General features: G+C 41.9%; 1 protein-coding gene across 1 annotated transcript in view; it reads left to right on the top strand.

Moving 5' to 3' along the window:
* Nucleotides 1-18,437: 18,437 nt before the first annotated feature.
* IKBKB (inhibitor of nuclear factor kappa B kinase subunit beta) overlaps nucleotides 18,438-27,198 on the top strand; it is a 43,938-nt gene continuing 35,177 nt past the window's right edge. The window contains exons 1-3 of the mRNA XM_075207065.1: nucleotides 18,438-18,589; nucleotides 21,576-21,675; nucleotides 25,093-25,187. Coding sequence (XP_075063166.1) covers nucleotides 21,577-21,675; nucleotides 25,093-25,187 — 194 coding nt within the window. The 5' untranslated portion in view covers nucleotides 18,438-18,589; nucleotide 21,576. The remainder of the gene's footprint in view (nucleotides 18,590-21,575; nucleotides 21,676-25,092; nucleotides 25,188-27,198) is intronic.

Raw genomic sequence — 27,198 nt, 5'->3', positions numbered from 1 at the left:
AGAGGTCGGTTGAGAGGAAACACAGATCGGCACAGCAGACGCTGCTCTGTACTTCCCTGCTGATGATTACTCTGGCTGTGCCAGGAATAAGCACCAGCACAGACCAGGCAGAGTACTGGGTGCTCCTGAGACTATAATTGGTGGATGACTGACGCTATTCACCAAACAGAGTGCTTGGAGCTGTCTGGTGGTTCTGAGAATATTGTGCAGAGAGCATGGGGAAAGGACCTGTCAGAATCAGAGATCTGGGGTCTGCATTGTATCACCCCCAGAGATTTGGGGTTCTATAGGTCTGCATTGTATTGCCAGCAGAAATCTGGGGTCTTCTTTGTATCACAATCAGAGATTTGGAGGCCTTAAGTCATTTTAGCCTCCAGAGATTTGGGGGTCTGTCTTAGGTCACCATCAGAGACCAGTGGCGGATCCAGGGAGGGGTGATCGCCCCCCCTACCAGGGGCTTGCTGCCGACAGCTGCACACTGTGCAGGTCCGTTCAGCAGTGACAGTGTGCTGCCCGGATGCTCTGATTGTGTTTTAAACACAATCAGAGCAGCCGGGCAGCACACTGTCACTGCCGAGCGGACCTTCACATACTGTGCAGCCGCCGGCAGCATTAGTAAGAAAGGGGGCGGGGCCTAAATCGCCCCCCACCCCCCTAAAATCGCCCCGGGTAGGACAAATGTCTAGATCCGCCCCTGTCAGAGACCAGGGGATAAATGTATCAAGCTGAGAGTTTTCCGGTGGGACTGAAAAACCAATCAGATTCTAGCTATTATTTATTTAGTACATTCTACAAAATGAAAGCTAGAATCTGATTGGTCGCTATAGGCAACATCTCCACTTTTCAAACCCGCCGTAAAACTCTCAGCTTGATACATTTACCCCCAGGAGTCTCCATTCATTATATTGCCACCAGTGATCAAGGGTGTTCATTGTTTCACCATCAGAGATTTAGAATTTGGCATTATAAAGGCACTAGAAATTTGTGAGTCTGGATAGCTATGAGAGATTTTGGGGTCTGCAGAGACACCAGAAATGTATAGTAACTCTAAAGTCACCAGATAATTGGAAATCTGCATAAGCGCCAGAGATTTGAGGGCCTGTATAGCCACCAAGTACCCACTAGAGTTTTGCAATCTATACTGTATAATTGTGATTTAAATACTTTCTGTTTTATATAAGGGCCGCAAGAATGCTCTTTGTATTATATATTGGTCATTAGAATGTCCTTTAAATTGTTTAGAGGTCAATAGAATGTTCTCTGTATTTTATAGAAGTTACTAAAATACTCTCTGAATTGTATAGAATTCTCTAATTAGGCTTTCCTATGAAAACAGATGGTGCTGCATTGTATTTTATTATAGCTCTTTGATTTATATACTTTCAGATATTTCAGAGAATACAGATCTGAGGGCACTCTGTTCCATGTTTGGTGGCATTGTCCCAAGATTCCAAGATTTTGTCATGGCATCCATGATCTTATTCTAGAGATAACGGGCCTGAATCTTTAAGGAAAGTAAAGCAAAGAAAAGGAGTAACTTTGCACCTGGACAAAACCATTTTGCATTGGAGGGGGAGGTAAATTTAAAATACGGGGACAGATTTATAGTTGGGATAGGGCATGCCCTAGATCAACTTTCAAATTTCAATGTAAAATTAAGCTATCAAGTAATTGTGTCCCACATTACAAAAAAAGCCAGTATTTAACTTACATGCAAAATAATAAACTAATTTGCACCCCTTTGCATTGTAACATGGTTTGTCCAGGATCAAACTTACTCCTTTTTTTTGCTTTAGTCTCCTTAATGACTCAGGTCCAATAAGAATTGCACTCCCAACCTGCCTTTCCTATTCACTTTACATCTTGGCCCCCCCCCCAGAGACCCCCAAACACTTAGCGCCTCTTATTGGTCACATTTGTAATGCAGCAAAACGCTGAATTGTTTATAACTGGAAAAAACACAGAACTGATTTCCCTGACAGCTATAATTAACAGTGTTTGGACGGTTTACTATATTGAATACATTTAGAGTATTCTCCAACGATTTCCCTATCAAATTCCATAACATATGGTCAGACTGGCTTACCTACTGCTAGGCCTCTGATTATTTCATTGTATCTGCATGCCTGCACTAACTCTAACCAAAGACACATGAGTTTGGAGAAGTCGATCCTCCTCCCCTGTTTCCCATCACTAACATACCCACTCACTTCCCCTCTTCACACTACTGTTTGTCATTACTTATTCAAAGTTAGACAATCTGTTTGGGGGTGATTGGAAAAAAAAATAATTTCCAGCTGTTTGTAATTGTTACCAAATGTATTTATGTTTCCTTCCTCCCCCCACAAAAAACATTATTAATAAAAAATTCCTAATAAAATATATTAGAAAAATCTGGGATGCACGTTCCAGTTTGCATAGCACATCTTGCGTGAAATCATTATGCATATACACAGAAAGAGAAAGCACATGAATGCTCATGTACAGACTTGCGCGATTATGACACCAGTGCCCACTTACACCTGGTGAGGCGGGAGGATGAGAGAAAGGGGCGTTCTAATGTTGGCCAAGTACATTAACAGAAAGTTTATGCAAATGCAGCCCATGCAGACCTGTGGAAACGGCTGTAAGGAGGCATATCCTGTGCACCTGCTATAGATCAGGCTCAACTACTCCCTGATGATAACAACTTGTCATAAACCGCCAATCGTATGCTATGAAAACAACATACAGGTGATTGCCGCTCTCACAACTATACCCTCAACATGAGTGGTTTGGTGACAATAAAAGTAAAAACCAACAACTCCAATAATGTCCATAAAACAATGTTCAAATTCGTGTTTGTTAGTCCATCCTAATATTCTATGAAATGTTGACAAGAAAAAATATGCCGCCCCAGTTATTTATTATTTTGACCTCAAAAAAATGAAAAAAGGAAACGTTGGAATAACACACAAAAAAATTATATTTTATGAAGAAGTGCAAACCAGGTGCTTTCAATAGTGTATCAAATATGGCATGCACGCCGATCACCTATATGCTGTATGTTGTGACATATTGTGCAAGGAGGTGGAGGATATGCTCAAGGAGCACAAATTAGGTATTTTTTTTTAGAGTAATTTACTCCCATTTTGCAACTCTGCATTAACCCCAATGTAGTCACACTAGTATTATTATTATTATTATTATTAATCTTTATTTATAAGGTGCCACAAGATGTCCACAGCGCCCTACAGAAAACAAACAGTGGACCATACAGGGTAAAACAGTACAGAACAATAAACAAAAAGTACCAATACTTCAATAGCTCCAAACTAAGCCTGCTCAGTGGAGTTGGAGCAGAAGTAATAGGTAGAGAGACAGGAGGGGAGAGGAACCTGCTCGTAAGAGCTTACATCCTAAAGGGAGGGCAAACAGACAGTAGGCATAAGGTAAGCAATCACAAGAGGAGCGAGAACAGGGGAGGAGAGGCGAGGAGATCAAGCATGGAGATGGTTAGGTGGATGGCTGTTAGGCTTTGAGGAACAGATGCATTTTAAGCGCCCGTTTGAAGATGCACAAATTAGGGGACAGTGGGATGGAGCGTGGGAGGTCATTCCAGTGGACGGGGGAGGGGGGGGGGCAGCCTGGGAGAAGTCTTGGATTCTTGAGAGGGATGAAGCAGGGACTAGACCTCAGTTACAAACACACTGGTTGTGCAGAGCACGAGCCTTGCCTTGCTGTGCCTAGAAGGGCTTCCAGCGCACTTCTACCTTCTCTCTGCTCTGTGGAGACACATTGGAGACTAGAAGTGCACCAAGGTGTGCGAATAGGTGAAATAAAATCTAAGGGGAGCACTGTCCAAAAGTGTAAGCGTGACGTCAAAACTTCCTACCGCTCTAGTTACACCTCTTTTCAGTTTCTCTCCTAAAATACTCCTCAGCTTAGCCCTAGGTACAGCTTATATTCATTGTGATATTGTGAAGACTGTGGAGTGTCAAAGTCGTATAACTGGATGAACGAAAGTATATTGGTTAATATTGTTTTATCGTGCGATTGCACTCAGTACGCCACGCTGCAAGTGGCATAACGCGATCGCACGGTAAAATGCGCACGCACGCACACGCACTCTAACATTTAGTAATTTATATATTTCATATTTATATTGATTCCAATCCACAGTGATTTATGAGCAGATAGCATTTAGTTTATTATTAGTTTATATATTATAATTATATGTACACTTCAGTGTTATTTAAGGTTCAGGTTATAGGAAATGTGTCATGTCTGATATCATTTTAAACCCCCATTCATCAGCAGCTGTCCGGTTCATTCGCCGAAGAGATCGCATATTGCATACTCTAGTTATTGATGTTAGGGAATAAATAGTCAGAGTGATACCAAACTGTAAAATGCTAATACACTAGTTGTAACTGGTTTCTGGGCGGGAGAATAATCTGGAATGTTGACCCTCAGCCTTTGAGGGGGTTATTTGAACTAGCCTATGACCTGTTTACACTGGACCCATCTGAAGTCTGGACCTATAGAAGCAAGCCACGTCATCTGCATTGTTCTCACTGTAACACTGAATGTATATAATCATAGCTGTGCTCCCACTAGCCTCAGTCTACTCTGACCACAGTATTCTAAAGTGATATACTATGCACTGGTACCCGTGGGAGCGCAGCGAGCGCATGCGAATGCAGCAGTTGGAATTTATCTTTTGGTATTGGCTGTACTGTATTATAATCATGTATTGAATTGTTAAACTTTGCATCTGCTAAAATAAATTACTTTGTGCCTTGGAAACACAATACAAATCGCCTATGCAATGCTTATTTGAAAACGATAAAATTACTTTAATAGGAGACACAAGGATTATTGTTATTACAGGTGGAACTTGTGAGAGTGTGTGAAGTTTTTACTATATTGTTCTGCGTGCACTTGGAAATTAGCTTCTCTGCTCAAAGAGTAACATAGAAGCAAAATAAAGACTATTATTGTAATGGTATTAGCATAGTAAAAGTCTTTTATGGAGTAGAAATCGTTGTGCTTCTCCATACACACTAAGAAACACCCCTGAAAATGCATCCTCTTCACAGACATCCTATATCTCCATACAATAATTACGTTCCGCGAAATGAAAGGTTGTTTATGCAGATACTCCATGTGCCTATACCATACTCCAGTATGTTTTTATTCCACCCAATTACTCCCCTCTGCCTGTGCAAAGTGTTGCTCCTCTGCGAGCATGGCCATCTTTCTCTGTAAACCATAGTGTGCCAGAAAAACTCTGAAAGTATCACTGTGGGAGAATACGTTACCCAGATAATGTCAGATAATAAGTAGGATATAGGGAGAATTTTGTTTACGCAGCTGTCAGATATGAACCCAGCACCATAGGCTTGTTACCATATTGTCAGCTCTAACTGCAGATGCTAGACCAGCCAATGGGACCAAAAGCAAAGGGCATACCTAGACCTTCTCCAAAAGGGACTGGAGCGCGGGAAAATGAGAGTCTAAAAGTCCCATCCCTGGAGGGAGACGGTAGATGAGATCTGTGAGGAGACGTGAAGAACAGGGATTACAGCTCCTGCTAGACTGTCAGGGATCGGAAGATACATAGAAGGACTGTGAGGACAGGTCATCCACTCCATTCTCCCCAGATCTCCGTTAGTCTTGTGATGGTGTGTGTGCACCAAAAGCAGGGTGACCAATGAGCAGGACTGCTGCCTTGGCAGTAGTACCAGTGAGAAAATTTGACTGTGCTACTCCAGGGTTTGGCTTAAAGAAACTGGTATTTGTAAAGTATTGTTTCCCTTTATATTGTATTGTAGTTTGAAAGTATGATTGGTAAAACTTTCTTAAAAGTGCTTTAGCTCATTAAGTAAACGTGTTAAATAAATTGCATATTTCTTTATTCAGATATTTGCATGGGTGTGAAAATACTTCCCAACGTAAATGGTACAGGTGGAGGCTGAAAGGTGTCTGTCAGGTAAATGTTGACATGGTGAGTTGTCAACTCCAGGTATACTCTCCGCCAGTAATTTGGGTTTGATTGCCTGTAGGTACCCTGGTATCCTGACTGTTACCTCTATGATGACAACCCAATAAAAGTCGGCACTTCATTCTTAATTGACTAGCCATTAAACTAGACTCCCTCATACCAATACACACAAGCAAATTATCAGTAGTTCATTATCAGTAGTTCCTGAAAACAGTCATATACACAACACCAAAATCATTCACACAGTGCCTATTGGTACACACCAAGACACTTGTACAGGAAACTTGCAGACACACATAAATACACTATAGAACATATTCTACCTTATACACATGTTGGGAGCTGAAAGAGTTAACCCAGTCATAAAGCAATGCTGTGCAATGTCCTGTTAGAGTACAGCATAGACCAGCTGTCTGTTGTTAGGGAGTATACCGGAATTTCTAAGGAAGAGCAGAGTGCTACATATGCATAATTTAATAATGTGAAACTGTCAGTGGCTCTTGAAAGAAAGGGAATTTTATAATTACATTCTTAGACTTAATTGCTAAATACTAACATTTAATATTTGCTTTGGTTGCTGCTGAAGCTGTTATACTATAATATAATATTGCCTGTGACCTCACAGGTCAGACATCACTATACACTTGCCTTTTCTCATTTCGCTGCATGCAATTTAAACACCTTTTTTCCCAGATCCAGCTGTCATTATTTAGGCACATTCCACAAAGTGTGACCCCCATACACATAATCCCTTCCATTCACAGTATGCCCACTCACCAAAACAACTGAGAGGTATTACCAGAACAGTGTGCATCTCCTCAATGCTTGTTAAATAAGCTCTCCCAAGGGGGATTATCGCCGGCAACAAACCCGTTAATATAGGGGGGAGGGGGGACAAGGCCTTTCACTGGCAAAAAAAACATTTTCTCCAGCAAAAAGAGATCTGCACCGTTTGTAAAACCAATCCCTATCCTCTATACCTAAAACCAATTTTGAAGGATGGATAGGACAATGCTATGTACATTCCCACCAGGCTAAGATTTGCAAGTCAGACCCTATGTTTACAATGGGTAAGTGTATTCTCTGGGCATTTGTGGCCATCCGGAGGGCCTTGCGGACATAAAAGATAGCCGTTGCATACTGTAGGGCAGTGTTGGCTAACCTGTGACACTCCAGGTGTTGTGAAACTACAAGTCCCAGCATACTCTTCCAGCAATAAGCTGCTATATATTGGCAAAGCAAACTGGGACTTGTAGTCTCACAACACCTGGAGTGTCACAGGTTAGCCATCACTGCTGTAGGGGCTATTCAGTGTAGAGAAGGAGATTGTTGCATGGACACACTTCGAGTGAAGAATTCTATGAGTTGTCCCCCATATCTGCGTCCTGGGTGGTTAATTCCCCGGCATAACATCCTTGTCCGCCAGGTGGAGAAACTAACATGAAGCTGTATTCACAAGTTTTATTATTGTAGTGAAATGTGACTGAAAATAAATAAATCTTCCAATCCAATTCATGCAAAAATCTATCTTGAATTTTGCTGGTTGCTTGTCGCTAATGTGGACTGGAAAGACCAATTACCTTCTGGAAACTTTATTAGTTTAATTATTTTAATGTCAAACAGAAAGGTGGTTGTAGATGGTTAAAAAAATAGATTGGATTACAAAACTACATATACAATTATTGAGAAATTGGCTTTAGCCAACTGTTTTGTTTGAAAAATGTAATATTTGGGCACACTTACAAAAAAAATTATTTTCTGTAAATTTTGCATATGTTGTTAAAACTGGTGGTAAGTATACATAAATAATACTAGGGGTAGAGTAAACAGATTTTGGAACATAAATATATTCTTGCCACTTATTTTGCGAATATGGCTCATTGTGTTCTAAAGGGCTATATATTGTGTCCTCAGAGTGGCTGCAGGAAGGGTTTCATATTTTAGAACTAATGTTGAGTATCCCACCATCCTGTTTGCTAAAATCCCTACAGTCTTGATCTTGCAGGGACAGTGACAATCTCAATTTTGATGGGACAGAATCAAGTTTAACCAGTCAATGGTAATGGGGGGATGTAGCCTCACAGGGAAATAGGTGTGATATTGATAGATTCTAGCGGTATGGTTAACATAACTGCCAACATTTCATTAAGTGCCTTCTCTTTATATGCCTACTCTTATAATGCCACCCTCCCTTACCACCAGCTATAATCTGACAATATAGCTGACAAATGTCCTTAATTTCCACGGACATTAACAGATTTTAAAAGATTTGTCTCTGGATATTTTTGTCTGTGAAAATGTCCTTGGTTTTTAATATTGACCATATACAAAGGACAATTCCTTTACTTTGTGTAATAAATACCATGATCACTTACCTTTGTCATTCCCTCACATTTATAAATTAACATTTATTGAATAGCATTGAAAACATAAATAATGTACACATTATAACAAAGTTCTGGTCACGTAGTATGTTGGAGATTGTAGTCCACATATGCCTACCTATACAGAACCACATAGAGCTCACTGAGAGGTACTTGTTCAGCGACGTGTCCCTACAACTTTCTTTAAAATGTTGCAAACCATGGTGTATTCTCTGCACAAAGTGTATTAATTCCATTGTACATCACCCTCTTCATAACACTGCCCTGGCTATGACTTGTGTTATAAAGGAGTACTGTAATGCTGTTGGCAGGTGCATATAAACACCTCCCATCTTCATGATCAGTCATTTGTTCATAGCAATCATTTCCAGGAAGGGTCATGACAGATCAGTTTATTTTTATCAGCTTCCTATTAACACTAGAGATGCTCAGGCTCAGTTTTCTGAAAACCAAACCCACCTAAACTTAGGGGATTTAAGTAGGCTCGCGAGCTGGCTCGTTACATTCGCGCTTCCTCGGATCTGAATCGAGGCAAAACATCATTGTTGCGTTGTTGGATCTCGCAGGTTTTTGGATTCCATAATTACCTCCCCAGGAGATCCAGCGCCATTGTTTACAGAGAAACAGGGGTAGCAGTGTTCTTGTCACTCTCCATTCTCCAGTGACATTGCTCAGTGCTATTGCGCACACAGAAAGAGAGGTAGCAGTGTTCTTGTCACTCTCCATTCTCCAGTGACATTGCTCAGTGCCATTGCTCACACAGAAAGAGAGGTAGCAGTGTTCTTGTCACTCTCCATTCTCCAGTGACATTGCTCAGTGCTATTGCGCACACAGAAAGAGAGGTAGCAGTGTTCTTGTCACTCTCCATTCTCCAGTGACATTGCTCAGTGCCATTGCTCACACAGAAACGGCGGTAGCAGTGTTCTTGTCATTCTCCAGTCACATTGCTCACACAGAAACAGGGATAGCAGTGTTCTTGTCACTCTCCAGTCTCCAGTGCCATTAATCATGCAGAAACAGGAGGGGGAGCAGTGTTTTTGTCACTTGACAAAAATTGACTAGAAATGACAGGAAATTAATGTTATTGAGGTTAATAATAATGTAGAAAAAAAAAGAGCCAAATTATGTGATTTTAGCAAAAAATTGTGATTTTAGAAAAAAAATAGGGATCCAAAACCAAAACACACAAGGGCGGTTTTGCCAAAACCAAAACACAAAGTTAATCCAGATCCAAAACCAAAACACAGGGGTCGGTGAACATCTCTGATTAACACCCATCCTTTACAATAATAACTTATAGTAGACCACGTCTACAGCACCAACGCAACAGTGTCACCTGTTGACTGCATAAAGGAAATGCATTCAAATAAGAAAATCCCTATAGCATGGTAGGTGCAAAACTAAAGTTCCTGAAACAGAGATAAAAAAAATTATATAAATTAAAAAGAGTAAAGGTCTATGGAGAGTGCAAAAAATATTTTTTTCATTGGATATCCTTTGTCACCTGTACTATCAATACAAATAACATTGTTACATGCACCATATATGTTTTATATGTGTATCTCACTCCACCATACATTTTACGTACTAAGCAGATTCCCAGGTATAGTAAGATATTTGCAGCTCTGCATGTTGCATAAATTGCATATTTTACAATTTCCGCATTGTAACATTGTTATCTATTTAAAAATAAAATAAATAAATAAAAACTTTACAAGCTACATTTTATACATTTAGCTTAACATAAAATTTAACAAATACCAAAACATTTATGTAGGTAAACATGTTTTGATTTCAATATTTATGATACAGTCCACGTGGTACCCGTGGACTCTATGAGTACAATCTATTGTACCAACAACTGAAGGAAAATGATTTGTTACTGTAAAGTAATTGTAACCAGTTATGCTTTATCTTTGTGAATAAACACAAGTTTAGACCTTATACGCTCCAGTTCCACAAGGACTTCCAAGTCAAGGCTCAAAGTTTGTTGGGACAGACCTGCTACACTGCCAACATTAATCTGGCCATGTCGCTCAAGTTAGGTGAGTGAAGGTTGGGTGCTAGCATGGTATAGAGCTAAATAAAATCTTACCTAAATACCGGGTTTATAGATAGCTCTTTTATTGTGCTGGTGGATGAGGTGCCTCAGGACCAGAGACAGGCTTAGCACCAACAGAGCACATTCAGTAGTGCAAGTGGGTACAAATCCCACCTAAGCAAGTATCTAGATAAAAGTAAAAACACTTTTATTGTAACACGAAACACATTGGAAGACTATAGTGTATTTAAATTAAATGTGCCAGGGTTCACAGCACCATACCACTACACATAATCTTATATCGGGAAGAGCTATATTCACCAATCCCTGGGCGCTGTTCCAACTGAACCAACCTCCAATCTTCATTCCCCTCCAGCAAGGCAGCAACCAAGCCCAATATCATCCTACTTTTTTGGGTACACAAAGAAATAAAGACTGCAGAGTCTTGAGTTATGCCCACATGTTTTTGATGCAGGATCTACCCAGGGGAGGGCTGGTAAATTTTGGCCTGGGGGGCAAGACTCGACTTAGCAGCCTATTTTAAAGGAAAAAAGTGTAGGTGCCCAGTGGGACTGGCTCGGGGGTCAGATGCCTGCCTGCTCCCCAGCTCAGCCTGCCCCTGGTTAAACCCAATGCAATGATACTGTCAGAGTCAAAGTCTGTCGTTACTGGGAGATGAGCATCCTTTAATGGCTGGTCAAATTCCCACAGTGGTGTCGCTGGGAGGGGGCTAGATAGCCTGGACTTTTTTGGCACCCACTTACCAAAAGAGCTGACACCAATCTTTCCTCATTGCACACATAGGCACTGGCCGCTGTGCAGTTCTGATTAATATTGAACAATAGGCTCCCACTTGTCTATAAAATGGAACATGGTCACCCTTACATTGGGGACTGCCTCCCAATTTAACCCCTTATTGTCTTTTTGGGCTATAAAAATGCTCCAGAGTGTCTTCCTGTGACGTATGGCCAACCGCTAAGGTTAGCAGACGGGGCAGTGGCACGGTATGGTATTGGTCAGCCTGGGTCCTGAGTTTGCCCGGGTGATAGCTCAACTTTTTGGGGAATTTGTGTATAGTATTGCAGTGCCTAATAAGGTGACATTTAGGAACATGTAATCATAGTAATACATATGACATATATATTGGTATGACGGTATGCCAAGCAGGCTTAACCTGCGTTCTGGTAGCACGGCATTCTGCTCTGGTCACATCTCTATCTAGCCAAAACACATCACTCACTAACCTGGGGAAGAGGTTCTAGCTGCAGACATTGCAAGAAGAACCTGGCCCTATGTTGCCAGTGTCTCCGAAGATAGTCTCTTTTCAGGTGAGTAGAGCCAGCATGAATTGCTGAAATGAGGAGCACAGGCAATCTTTTCATTCTCCTATCCTAAACAATGTTAGCAAGAGGGTGATTTCCAAAGTATGCAGAGAATTGCTAACCACGCTTTCCAGTCACTGTGTTCATGTTTGTGGTCAACAACAATGCTACTGTAGTACACACAAACTTATATAGAGCAACTGGTGCCAAAAGAAATAAAAGAAACATTTAATGTAAATAGTAAGACAATAAAAAAAACATCATAGTTTGGTCAAACACATTACGCAAATAAATGGTATATTAACATCTCAAAATATTGGAAAAATAATATGAACTTTTTACGATGCTATGTATCCAAGTAAATCAACTTAATAACATACACACACATAAAATCAACATACCTAGTAATTTTGGACATAACACAATGTCTGGCTGCTAACAAATTGACCTTAGTCTGTGTGTGTATGTGTTAGAGAATTTAGACTGTAAGCTCCAATGGGACAGGGACTGAAGTGAGTGAGTTCTCTGTACAGCACTGCGGAATTAGTGGCGCTATATAAATAATGCGTATTGGATTATAGATTATAGATTATATTGTTGTATTATGTTATGTTGCTGCAATCATGTCACTTCATTCTTAATGGATTAAATGGACTGAGATCACCCTCTGACAAAGCTGAAGCTCTGAAACACTTTGCATTTTAATTACCTATCATGTCTTGCCATGTTTCCTGCCTGGGGTTTCCACAAGGACGCCAGCATCACGCCCGCCTCCTGCTCTCTAGCGAACTGAAGTGAAGCTAGTGCCTATTTGCCCCAATTGGCTCCAGTTGATCAGTGAGGTGCTTGTACTTCCTCCAGCTATATTCTCTTTCTTTCTCAAAATGAACATGAATTACTGTGCTAGAGGCTGCCCTTCTGTTCCCATGTTCTTTTACTTTCACTTAAGGCCCAACTCTGAAATGAAAAACAAGCAACCACTAAGTGAAAAACAAGCCCAAACCAATCTTAAAAAGCCCATCTTACAGGGGACAGGGGTGTTAGTGTACTGAAAACCACAACGTTTATTGTTCATTATTAAATAAATACATATATACATATTCTACAATCTGTCTTCAATGTTTCCTCAATAGAACATTGTATAAAATACAAATCAAATACTATACCATGTTTCATACAGTATCTGGTACAGTAAAACATTGACCAATTGTGTTCCCACTGCTATTAAAATGCATTGAATGAGAGTTAATAACTCCAATACTTTATTCATCTACTATGAATGGTGACCAGTCAGGGACAAATACAAGATTAAAAGTGAATGAAATTAGAATAATACTCGGTTTTCATGCAGTCAGAGGACATGCAGTCTCACCTTAGGCAATTAATGTATTAATGTTAACCCTTAAACAGTGTCACATCTTAAATCCTGGAATGGTCCCGACTGTGCCCTACATCTGCCAGGCTCAGTGATACTAATATTCTACATACAGACAGAGCACAGATAAATATAATATACAGTGTACATAGAGAATATTCGGTACAAGATACATACTACAGATCAGGGCCGGACTGGCCATCTGGCACTTCTGGCAAATGCCAGAAGGGCCGATGACCAAAGGGGCTGGTCCCCATGTCCGCCAAGCAGCAACACTCTGCGCAGCACCACGTGACAGGTGCCGTCCCATGTGATTTCTTGCATAGGCGGCTGTCACTGATTCTCCTTCTGCCGGGCAGTGCGCTGAGTGCTGCTGCTGGAAGTAAGATAAGTGTCTGTGTGTGTTTGTGTAATTAGTCTGTGTGGCAAATAGTGTGTGTGGCTAATAGTGTGGCTGTGTGGCTAATAGTGTGGCAAAAAGTGTGTGTGGCTAATAGTGTGGCTAATAGTGTTTCTGTGTGGCCCCATGTTGCTATAGTACAGAGATATACAAAGATGGGGTCCGCGCTTCTATACCTATGTATGAGCAGCCAATGGGATGTGGATGGGGTAGTCCTAATCCCCAAGGTTACATAAATTGGAAGAGAAATTCCCAGGCGCTTGATGTGATTGAAAATATACAGTGGATATAAGTTGGCTGAAAGCCTGATTTATTTTACACAGTGATGATGATAAATAGTGTGCCGGCACACATAAAAACAATCACAATAAACACAGTTCCACAATAAACTTGTGTATTGGAAAGGACAATAATATACAACTGTCATACAAGATGTACAGAACAGATGGCTTACTGGCTGCCTTTACCAAACATGTGGCAACAGAGAGTCCAATAAGTCCAGTGCTGGAGGCTAATAAGTCCAGAAAGTCCTTGCTGAAGAAGGAAACTGTCCACCAGGAGTTAACGATCCTGGAGTGTGTGCACTTACCATGCAGAAAAATGAACACTATGTGTGGTCAAAAACAGTGAGTTCATACACATAGCGTGACAATCAGCGCGAGCTGAACAGGCACTGACCTAAATCCGGAGATGCTTCCCAGAACGATCCTGGTCCGGTGTTGCGGTCTCCACGTGCAGCTGGACAAGCTCTCCCGAGTCCTGCAACAGAGCGATGAGGAGTTCCCGGCCATCCGCCCCTCCTCTCTGTGCAGCTGGATACCCGCGTCTCTCGCAGTTGCCACAGGTGATGAGCATGCGCAGAGGCGCGTTATCGATAATGATATGAAATATGATGAAATGTGGCTCATGAGCTAGAAATATGTGCTGAATGTCGATCCTACGCGTTTTGCCCACGTGGGGCTTCGTCAGGGACAGTAGCACTATTTATCATCATCACTGTGTAAAATAAATCAGGCTTTCAGCCAACTTATATCCACTGTATATTTTCAATCACATCAAGCGCCTGAGAATTTCTCTTCCATGTTGCTATAGTGTGCATTTGACCATGTTCATATAGTGTGCGTGCGTGCAGTATTTTAATATAATATGTGAGGGAAGGGAGGATCTTAATAAAGTGAGGGAGGTATGCTATTTAATGGTGGAGTGTAGGTGGGGGCTAATTATTTAAGGTGAGGAGAAGGAACCTTTAATTTAATGCTGGGGTGGTTTAGGGCTATCAGTTAAATAAGGGGCTGATTTTGGGGAGGTGGCCTGATTATTACATGTGAATATGAATTATTTATTGTCGGGAATGGTTGTGGAAAAAATGGCTATATTTATTAAACTTTAATGCTATTTAATTTATTGCTGGGACTGTTTGGAGGGAGGGAAATATGTTTTGAGTAAATGGGTATACTGTTAATTTAATGTTGGGGCTGGTTGGAGGGAAATAGGTCTAGTTATTAAATGTGAATATTATTATTGTGGGGACTGGAGGGAGGCCTGATTATAAAACGTGAGTGCTATGGTTTTAACACAGGGGAGTTTTCAAAATCTCATGTACCCATTTTTTTTTCAAAATAGGGCATCCAATATTCCAGGATCAAGACTGAACTAAAGAAACCAGCTGCTACAAGTGGTGAAAGTGACCAAGACAGGTAGGAGAGAGCAGGACAGTCTGCAAACTGTCCTGAATCTGGTGGGGCAGTCCTGAATTTGGGTGAATGTCTCCCTTAGTCAGGATTTGGTACGACTGCAAGGACAGTTGGGAGGTATGTCCCGCTTCACAACGTACTGCTTGTGAAGGCAGAGCTGTGTGCTTCTAACAGTAGTGCCTGTGTATTTGTCTAAAATGATAAATGTAATGTATCTTTATAATGTATGTATCAATGCCCCATGTTGGCCACACCCAAAACACAATGAGGTCACGCCCTATTCGCCGCCGCCGATGTGAGAGGCGGCACATGTTTTCTTTCCTGCTGGAACTGAGGTGGGCCTATGTACCTTAAACGCCAGGGCTGATTTTTAGTCCCAGTCCGGCCCTGCTACAGATAGATGTACTGACACAAGAGACTCCTTTCTCCATTTTACATCCCCCTGGTTACTGCTATACCCACCCTGTGCGTTCCTGCACAGGTTCCGCACTAAACCACACATGGAGATCTGAATTTCTTAAATCCCCAGGCTTCTCTCACCTCTTCCTAGTTCTACTGCTTCCTTGCTGAGAGCTCCTGCTAACACACACCTGCCAACAAAGTCACGCCCACTTAAGAATAGGCCAGCAGCGTCCAACACAGAACAAATCAATAAAGCTTTTTCTAATAAAAAAAAAAGCTGAAAAAAAAAAGAAGCGGAATTGGCAACTATGTTCAGGGAGATCCCGGGGAAGGTGGGCGTGATGTGATGAATCACATCATTTTGGCACCGCCCCCAAAACGATTGTCACAATTTTGTGCAATTACAGCAGGGGGCGGAACTAAGATGATGCGATATTTGCGTCATTAAGCCCCGTCTGTCACTTATCTATAGTGGGGGCAAGAACCGGGAGGTTGCCCTGTTCTCTCGGGAAGTGTCCCAGAAATGCGGAAGTCTCCCAGACATTCCGGGCGAGTAGGCAACTACGCGTTAAAGAATAGCAGCCAATGAATCTCTAGAGACTGAAGTGTCTTTTATATTTCTGTCTCCATTACTGAAGTCATGTTGTCTTACCTGTCAGTCTTTTATGAAATCTTGGTCTCCATAAAAATGGCCACCTCCATAGGCATCAATACATGGACATAGGACACAATTTCTGAACTGTGTCATCATGCCACAGATGGCGAAGCCAACCACGTCTTGTACTGGCTCAGCATCAGAGAGAATGCCAGACTCTTCAGGAAGTGAGGGAGATCACCCCTATTTCAGGGAGTCTCCCTGACATTCAGGGAGAGTTGGCAAGTATGCCTTCAACTTTGCAATTAATATGCTAAAATACTGCTCATTGTAGCCTTATTTATGCCTTAAATTAATAACCAAAGTGAAAGAACTGTTTTTATTAAGTGTCACATTTTTGTTTCTCGATTATTTGTACACTTGTAAATGAGCTGACCTGCTTTTCATGTGCCTTGATAATTAAAAAAAAGCCACAGAAAGTATAGGAAGATGCGCGATTACTGGAACCTCTTGTGCGCCCATAAAAATAAATAATATCACCGAAAAAATATTCTGACAAAACTTTAAGCAGAGAATTTTATACCATTATTAAAAGAAAATTGTTGCAATACAAATAAAACATCAGTATTTAGGTGTATCTATGGCACACACACAATGGAGGCAGCAGTTTTATAAGCTCAAGTAATACTCACAAGAATGCTACCAAACAATTCACTAGGACTTGGTGATATCAGACTTTGCCTCATGCCTTTATTATAGCTCAAGTTCCTAATAAATTGATAAGTTGTATATTTGTTCAGCCCACAAAACTTCTGCTTTCACTTTTTGCAGACGATGATGTGTACACTTTGCAGAGAATCTGCATGTTTTTTTCAAATTCCCCTATGCACTATGTCATAAATTAAAATATGTGTTTGCCCGCAACCCTGGTGTCATGTCTGGTTATCAGTTATAAGTGTGAAATTTAAATTTCTGTCTATATAAATACAATATACAATGATCATAGCAAACTGAGAGAAAGAGATAAACGGAACAGAAAGTATCCACAGTCATTTAATTCAAACCTAAGATGGTTCATCTTGCAATTTCTATTATTTTTATCACTTATATTCTGTTTTCACATGTAGAATAGGTCTCAAATCTCTATTCGTTGGATATTAATTTTTAATAATTAAATGTACATTTAAAGCAGCAATCATATGAAAAACATAAATAACTATAGAAGGCTATAAGAAGACACTTGATATATACCACTTCTCCTTGGTATATTATATCAGGCTGCTACTAATGATTTATAATGCTGCAGACAGTCATGGACTACTATGGCAACCACAGTCACAGAGCACATGATGTCGTGACCAGAGAGGCTTTGGAACGCCCCTCTGAGCTCTATAGGTGACATCCTCCCTTCCTCATCTTACCATCACATGACGTGCCCGAAGCTGTGTGAGCCAGTGTCTGAGTTAGCAGCCATATCTGTTTTTCCTCCAGAGACACTCTGAAAAGAGATAATGATTTGTTGGGTAGTTAAGAAAAATGCATTCTTAAAAGGTACTTAGCTTGCTATTTAAAAGGGAAAATAACTTCTAAGTAGGACTGCTGCTTTAAAACAATTGATTTAACTACTCATAAATACTGTTAATTAAATATGTTAATCATTTAAACATGCAACTTTTGAGCATATAGCTTTATTAAATAGTGTTTCATTGCTTCACAAGCTTTCAAAATGCCAGAGGAAATCTTCCTTAGCCTGCCTGCAGTAGGAAGTATACAGCTAAGTTACACTGTCTGTAATATCAGATCAGACCTAACATTGCAGTGAGGGCTCAGTGACTGCCCAGTAAAAGCTCAGTGGCTGCTCTCAGTGACTGCAGTGAGGGCCCAGTGACTGCAGACAGGGCTCAGTGACGGCTCAGTGGCTACAGTCAGGCCTCAGTGACTGCACTGAGGGCTCAGTGGCTACAGTGACTGCTCAGTGGCTGCATTGAGGGCTCAGTGACTGCTCAGTGGCTACAGTGACTGCTCAGTGGCTGCAGTGAGGGCTCAGTGACTGCTCAGTGGCTGCAGTGAGGGATCAGTGACTGCTCAGTGGCTGCAGTGAGGGATCAGTGACTGCTCAGTGGCTGCAGTGAGGGATCAGTGACTGTTCAGTGGCTGCAGTGACTGCTCAGTGGCTGCAGTGAGGGATCAGTGAGAGCTCAGTGGCTGCAGTGAGTTGTTCCTTTCCGTGTGGCCACGCCCACCGGTGACGTCACCGGAGCTGCATGAGGAAGTGCTGTGCACAATAACACACATCGGCAACACAACTACACACCACACTGTACACATACGTGTACTGTACAGCGCACAGCCAGCTCCTGAGCACCGGGCCCTCGTACATGACTCACCAGGTATGAAGAGCCCTCCCTGACTGCATGATTCTGGTGTTATTGTGTGATGTGATTGTGTAACCCTGTGTGTGCACTTCTCTCTCTCTATATTTGTCCTGTGTCCTCTCTTCATACCCCTCTATGGGAGTTATTTACTATCAGTGCTGTATACAGTGACACATGATCGACCTGTTAAGCAAGTTGTCAAACGTGTGATTAGCTGCTGTGTTACTCACATTACTAAATGACACCTTATGGGTTATATTGTGCCACTGTGTCACACTGTAATGTGCTCTCTGAGTGCGTACTCTTTTAGGCTCATTGATGAAGCTGTGATAGTATGACCCAGAGCCGTAACTTAGAATCCCATCGCCTGGGGGGCGAGAAACAAATGCCGCCACCCTAGCCCTCAATCTTAACCAAATGAACCAAAATTTTCCTAAATTGCGCCCCCCCCCTTCAGCGTTGCGCCCTGGGCGGTTGCCCCTGTCGCACAGCCCTAGTTACGGCCCTGGTATGACCCTGCTGTACAAATGCCCCTTTTTTTTAGACCTCAGTTGTGCCCATTTTATAGCGCATGGTCTAATGTGATGTGGCAGAGATTTACTGTTGAGTGCTAACATTTACTTCTGATGGGTGGTTTGGGGTATTCCTTGCTGGCCATTGGGTGCAGTCCAGCGCCTCCTATTACTTCCACATGTTAAAATGGGATTTCGTGTTACATTTTTATGGACACAAATCACTGAGGAATGAAATATTTAGTTAGATTTGTGATAAAGACAGTAAGACAATACTGATGTGCCCTCACTCATATGATATATTGAGAACATAGATTATGACCACTAAGCAGTATATTAAGAGAAAAATGTCAGCGTTGAAATTAATAATGGCTGGTTGTAGGTAGGCAGTGTTTTGAAGTGACATTTTTATTCTTTCCACCATGGGCATTTCCAGCTGGATCCCCAGTTGTTCGTAATATTGTGACGAAACAGATTGTGCAGTGTTTTTACAGGGGTAGGCCCTAGTTCCCAAATGCAGAGTATGTGCTAAGCTAAAAAATATGTACATTTGCACATCCACATATTGTGTAAATGACTAACGTTAAATTGTTGTATCACACTCTAATAGGCCTACTCAGATTGTACCCTCCATGTCATATTGTTATTCTGTAATAGGCCTCAGAAAGTACTTTCTCTGTCACATTGTTGTATTATACATCCACAGAATGTACTGTTACTTTGTTGTGTCACATTGTAATAGACCGACTCAAAATGCACTCTCTGTCACTTTGTTGTGTAACAAGGCCTCCTCAGAGTGTACACCCTGTGTCAAGTTGTTGTGTCACACTGAAGAAGCCTCCTCAAAATGTTGCATTGTTGCGTCACACTATAAAAGACCTCCTCATAATGTACATTACATGCTACATTATTGTGTCACACTGTAATGTGCTCTCCCAGCGTATACTCTCCATATCACTTTATTGTGTCACACTGTAATGTGCTCTCCCAGCATATACTCTCCATATCACTTTATTGTGTCACACTGTAATGTGTTCTCCCAGCATATACTCCCCATATCACTTTATTGTGTCACACTATAATGTGCTCTCCCAGCATATACTATCCATATCACTTTATTGTGTCACACTGTAATGTGCTCTCCCAGCATATACTCTCCATATCACTTTATTGTGTCACACTGTAATGTGTTCTCCCAGCATATACTCTCCATATCACTTTATTGTGTCACACTGTAATGTGCTCTCCCAGCATATACTCTCCATATCACTTTATTGTGTCACACTATAATGTGCTCTCCCAGCATATACTCTCCATATCACTTTATAGTGTCACACTGTAATGTGCTCTCCCAGCATATACTCTCCATATCACTTTATTATGTCACACTGTAATGTGCTCTCCCAGCATATACTCTCCATATCACTGTATTGTGTCACACTGTAATGTGCTATCCCAGCATATACTCTCCATATCACTTTATAGTGTCACACTGTAATGTGCTCTCCCAGCATATACTCTCCATATCACTTTATTATGTCACACTGTAATGTGCTCTCCCAGCATATACTCTCCATATCACTTTATTGTGTCACACTGTAATGTGCTATCCCAGCATATACTCTCCATATCACTTTATTGTGTCACACTGTAATGTGCTATCCCAGCATATACTCTCCATATCACTTTATAGTGTCACACTGTAATGTGTTCTCCCAGCATATACTCTCCATATCACTTTATAGTGTCACACTGTAATGTGTTCTCCCAGCATATACTCTCCATATCACTTTATTATGTCACACTGTAATGTGCTCTCCCAGCGTATACTCTCCATATCACTTTATAGTGTCACACTGTAATGTGCTCTCCCAGCATATACTCTCCATATCACTGTATTGTGTCACACTGTAATGTGCTCTCCCAGCATATACTCTCCATATCACTTTATAGTGTCACACTGTAATGTGCTCTCCCAGCATATACTCTCCATATCACTGTATTGTGTCACACTGTAATGTGCTCTCCCAGCATATACTCTCAATATCACTTTATTGTGTCACACTGTATTGTGTTCTCCCGGCATATACTCTCCATATCACTTTATTGTGTCACACTGTAATGTGTTCTCCCAGCATATACTCTCCATATCACTTTATTGTGTCACACTGTAATGTGCTTCCACAATGTTATATTATCTTAAGTTTTTTGGGCCTAACTACTATGTGAATAGTTCTTATCCACGTGTTGTCCTTTATACCACTGATCAACCTTACTGCAGTATTTGTTCCCCAGACATCTGGTTAGTGGCTTTCTATTGTGCACTTGATACCCTTCACCATACGTCCATTGTATAATTCCAGTGCTCTGTGATCCTGCTCACATTTCTTTACCTCGCCATTTCCCTTCCTGTCTCTAGTTATGTTCCAGTGTTACTCTGAGTGTGTGCTTGTTGTGCTCTCCTAATAATCTTATGATGATGTCCCTAGGATGCCTCCCCCTTCACACACACAGAGCTGTGGACCTTGGGAAATGAAGGAGCGGCTGGGGACTGGAGGATTTGGATACGTACTACGCTGGCTCAACAGGGTGAGGAGCAGAGTTTCCCTACACATTGGTTGTGTTGGCACCTTGTCTAAACTTGTAGCGACTCTTTAAACAGTTCTGTTCCATCTCTATGCCACTTTTATCTGTGTTATTCTGCATTATTGTCACTCTGTGCTATCAGGCTGGACAAGTCCCCAAATTCCACACTAAACACGAGATCATGTCCTCCCTTCTGCTTTCCACCTTTCTTCTTTCTGTTTGTAGAGACAACCCCATCTGCATTTGGTGGGAACCAGTTGTACCAGTTGATTAAAGCTCGCAGGCAGACCATTGTGATATGCTGTGCCATTAAAACAGTCAGAGCTGTGGATCTTTCTTTAACGGAAATCTGGCAATGTCCTGAACAGGGTTTCACTCAGTGAGAGTATCTACGACTGCTGTAACACTGCCAAGGAAGTCACTGTCTGGTTTATAGGACACCACAGTGTGGACCGTTTGTCACCCAAATAAACCGTCACAGCGTGTGCCCCGAGTTAGCCAGTATAAACTCTCGTGCCAGATTAGCGTAATTTTACAAATATATCGGACTTTAAATAAAGTATCAGCGGTGTATAGTATAACCGTGATCACCAAAATGGCTATAGTGCTTTTACAGAATGAATCACATTACACTATGCGTTACGACATAATACAAGAAGGGAACAGTACATCACACAATGTTACAGATTAGACACTTGTCTCTTCGAGCCACAGGAGCTGTGAGAAATAAAGAGTTTGCGTTCATTCATCCTGAAATTGAGCCCTTTGATCACTGAAAACTTATTGGCCGGGATTCCTATCTGGCTAAAGTTGTCCATTAGGGCCAACTCTAGGTGCTCGGCATTGATGGATGTCAGAGCCTCTGCCTCCCGGTAGTGGGTGGTGAATGCAACCAGGGTAAGGTTGAACTTCTTCCTGCTTGACTGTGCTTGGGGTGTGTGCTATAATATCAATCACCACCCTCTAGAAGGGTTTGATTAAGTCGGCATGGGCTGGAGCAGGGTCTGACATTCAGGACCCCCAGTTTGCTGGCACACATCCCAGACTACGCAAAATCGCTTCTAATTATGGGTGATACTGTATCAGAAGAATCTGCTGCAATCGAGCGCAAGTTCTTTTTGAACTAGTGTCCGGGTGCCTGGTTATTATGAGCCAGGTCATTTGGGACTGACACTGTCAGGAAACGATCAGCAGCTTGATAGCCATCTATGGCTCACTCTAGGCCTGCATGTCCATCAATCTGTACAGTAATCTGTCCTCTCAGACTATTCTGTTACCATCTGTTAGGGTATCAGGTTGGTCAGCTGCAATATGGAGACAAGTTAAGGAAGGTTCGGTCCATTGGTCTTGACTGAATTCAGCCAGGTCACCCTACCCCAGATCCACCCCTGAGTCAGTCATGTGAGTGGAAGAATCACTCACCAATGGCTGATCACTGGAGCGATCAGGCTTTGAGGCTGGCTCCACCAAAGGCGTTGGTGTAGGTGCTCCCAGCTTGTCGGCAGGTGGCTGCATGTCATCAATGTATTAAATTGGCTGGCAAGGCTGTGCCCCAAGTCATTCCCTAGGATTACATTCATGGGACGACCTTCCAGTAGTTCCACTGCCACAATACCCTCATAGTGGCCCCAATCAAATGGACCAAAGCCATGGATATATCCTTGACTTAGCCACTGGCCATGGCAACAAAGATTTTTCCATTTCGTAGTACCTGGGACATAGGAACCAAGACAGGGCGCACATAGGTTGAATGTGCCCATGTCCTTTAACCTACTTTTTGCCCACCCTCACACCCAAACATATGACCCCACATTTTTGGGGGGTTAACCCTTACCACTCCCTCAACAACTTTCACCTGGTATACAACATCCTCAGGCTGTGTCCTATATTTCCTAGAGATTGACGTGGCTATCCATGAAAGGGCTGTTTCGGGCAACAGGAAAGGACCTTGGCTTTTGGGCAGTTTTGCTAAGTATGTTGTTCTTGAAGCAGATGAAATGGTCGGGAAGATCTGATCCTCGTCTCTGCAAGCCAGGACTGGGACTGAGGTTGGCCCCTAACTGAAACTGGTCTCTGGGCTAGGATAATGGTGTCATGATACCAGGGCTCTAAGAGCTATTTGCCTTCATCGACCAGTGTGGAGTGCACCAGAGTTAACCAGCGACAACTGCTCCATATCGGCGCTTTACTTGGGTAACGTAAGGGTTTAGTTAGCCAAGTTCACCCGCAGAGCTATTACTTTTTTAAGAAAAGTCATATTAAATTATGTAATATAACGTTAAATGGGTAAAGACACATGATGTAAATAAATATTCCAAAAGCCAATTCCTGGGGCACACTCTGATGGGCACTTGGTTATGCTCATTGCAACTGCCAGCAAGGCAGAGGTCCAGCTTAATGACACCTTGCTTTTGGCTGGCACATTCTGAAACATAAACCTGAAAATTTCAGGGATTTGAACTAGGCAGTTCTCTTAGTTGTTGTCTCTAGTTCCTGGATCCACAGTAGTCCAAAATCCCTAGCGGGTCCTATTCCTGTCTCTCTAGATCACCTTGTCACTGCTTATGGGTACAGGGAGGGAGCCATCTCATCTGGCCACCCAATTGACAGCCTTTATCTCCCGGGGTTTGTTGCTCCCTTCTCTTCATGCCCACAGGCTGGTTTTGATTCTATGCTGCTTATAGATATAGTCACAACAATGTCTCTCAATCATTAGGAAGTTTTGCTAGTTCCTAAATTTGTTCAGGCCCTTCTTATCCTCTTCAAAACTATTCCCTTCTGACTTACACCTTACATATCGCTCCCACTACAGACAATTCTGCTCTGACTTTCTGCACATCTTTCCCCCTCCAATCACGGTCTGATTATCTGTCCATCCTCAACTGTCACCCGTTCCTCATCTCGCCTCCTCCACACCTATTTCCTCTCCATTCTGCACACCTATTTCCGCTCCACATGTTTCCCCCTCTTCTCTCATACTCTGCTTGTTTCTGTTACCTCCTCTATGACTTTTGACACACCTCTGTCCCTCCAGTCTCATTTTCTACACATCTATTTCCTATCCAAGTCTTTCCCCCTCCTCTCTCTTCCTTTGCATATCTCTGTCCCCTCCTTTTTCTTCCTTTGCACATCACTGTCCCCTCCACTGTCACCCTCTCACCCTATGAATGTCTCTGTCCCTTCCACTCTCATCCTGTGCATGTCTCTGTCCTCTCCACTCTCATCCTCTGCATGTCTCTGTCCCCTCCAGATCTTTGTTTCTGTACTCTCGCCATCTACATCTCTTATTTTTCCCCATCCACTGTCACCATCTGCACATCTATTTCCCCTGCCATACTCCTCTATTCCACATCTGTAACCCCGCTCCCCCACTCTTCCTCTGTTTACATCTTCCATTCTCATCTTCTCCTGTCTCTGTAGGATACTGGTGAGGAAGTGGCAATTAAACAGTGTCGACAGGAGTTGAGTCCCAAGAACCGGGAGAGATGGTGCCTGGAAATTCAGATCATGAAGAAGTGAGAACTTTATTCTGTTTTATTTCTCCTCCTCTTTTGTGTGCCTATTTTTCTCTATTTTTGTGTTTCTGTTCAGATTTGAAAGAAGGTTATATTTTTTTAAGCATGATACCAAGGAAGTATTGTACAAATAACAAAATGGATGATCCCTTATATCTGTTCTCATTATCATGTGCTATGCATTCCTGGAACTGACATTACTCTTTGTTGCATAGTTTATGAGGTTGAAAAGAGACACAGGTCTATCGAGTTCAACCTTTCATAAATTCTATTTGTGTTGATCCATGGAAATACAGTTGCCAATTTAGCTTCACAGGTGACAAACAAATTCTGCATTTATGGGCAGCACGGTGGCTAAGTGGTTAGCACTTCTGTCTCACAGCGCTGGGGTCATGAGTTCAGTTCCCGACCATGGCCTTATCTGTGTGGAGTTTGTATGTTCTCCCTGTGTTTGCGTGGGTTTCCTCCGGGTGCTCCGGTTTCCTCCCACACTCCAAAAACATACTGGTAGGTTAATTGGCTGCTATCAAAATAGATCCTAGTCTTTCTCTCTCTGTCTGTCTGTCTGTGTGTGTATGTTAGGGAATTTAGATTGTAAGCTCCAATGGGGCAGGGAATAATGTGAATGAGTTCTCTGTACAGCGCTGCGGAATCAGTGGAGCTATATAAATAAATGGTGATGATGATGATGCATTAAAAATGGCCAGTTGGCTACCCAGATTTTGCCCTTTACTATTTATAGCTACAGATACCATTTCTTGTAAGGAAGGCATCCAATCCATTTATTACAATACCAGGGCGTCCACAAGTTATTTGCCCACATTGTCAAATAGAGAACAACTTCTACACCAAGTCGCAGCACTCACCGGTCTACCTTTAAGCCACCATCCGATGGACACACGACTTCCCTCCCTTGCGCTACTAGCAAGGCAGTGATCCTGCTTCAATCTCACAATGCTTTCAGCAGGCACATACATACACAAGACTGCAGGGAACGAAGAGGAATGGAAAAGAGCTTTAGTCTTCCCATTCCTTCTCTGTGGCTTGCTATCCATATCAGACCAGTAGGAACCACAGCTCCTAGCCAGTCATGTTTTCACTACAATCTCCACCCTTCTGGTCTCTTGGCATGGTTGTTTATCCTGGTGCTTGTGGCTTTTGGGTACTGTGAGGGTGTTACCTTTGCTGGCTACCCGATTGGCAGTCTTTATCTCATGACGGCTGAATAGAGACACTCAGTCCTGGAGCACCTGTAAGTGCTGGCTATACAAAGTCTGGCGATAGCAGACTCACACAATAATTTTAATCATTGATTATTAATTGATGATGATTATGTTATATCCTGTTATGCATCCCATAATTGTATTCGCCTTTGCAGCCCCTGCCTGACACTGAGTGCTGTGTTTCAGCCTTCTGTAACTAGTAATTCTAAGTTCTTTTAGCATCTCAGTTTTCCCCATTGTATTCCATTTAATATCTAAGTAACATAGTTATTACCGTGGCCTAGGTGATTAACCCTGCATTTATCTACAATTTATTGGCCCAGTTTACATTTTTGCCTAAATCTTCCTAGAGCAAGTTATCCTGCTCTCTTAAGCTGTGTGATCACCATATAGCACACTTTAGACTTTAGCCCAGGACACTTTAGAACTATTGACTTTAGCAAAGTCTGCATATGTTCCATGTATAGCTACCCTTCGTATTCTATGCACATTTATTTCTTCTTTTTTTTTTTTTTAATAAACTTTCTACTGGAGTAATAAAGATCAAACAAATAATCACAACACATATGAAACCATATATAAATAAGCAAAAATACACCTCGGTCAGCTCCAATTCGATTGATTTTCCACTGAAGAGTATCAATTAATGCCCACCAACATTTAGATTTATTTTTATTCTCAAATCAATATATGGTAAAACAATCAGACCTAAAAATCAGATGATAATGTGTGTGGCCAGGCATACTGAGTGATGTTGCATTTCAGAAATTCTGTTATTGTTTTGTAAC

The sequence above is a fragment of the Mixophyes fleayi genome, chromosome 4, assembly GCF_038048845.1.
Source record: "Mixophyes fleayi isolate aMixFle1 chromosome 4, aMixFle1.hap1, whole genome shotgun sequence".
In the NCBI taxonomy this organism is placed as follows: domain Eukaryota; kingdom Metazoa; phylum Chordata; class Amphibia; order Anura; family Limnodynastidae; genus Mixophyes; species Mixophyes fleayi.
Note: the sequence above shows the minus strand (reverse complement) of the source record. Positions and strands in the feature narration are given on the sequence as shown.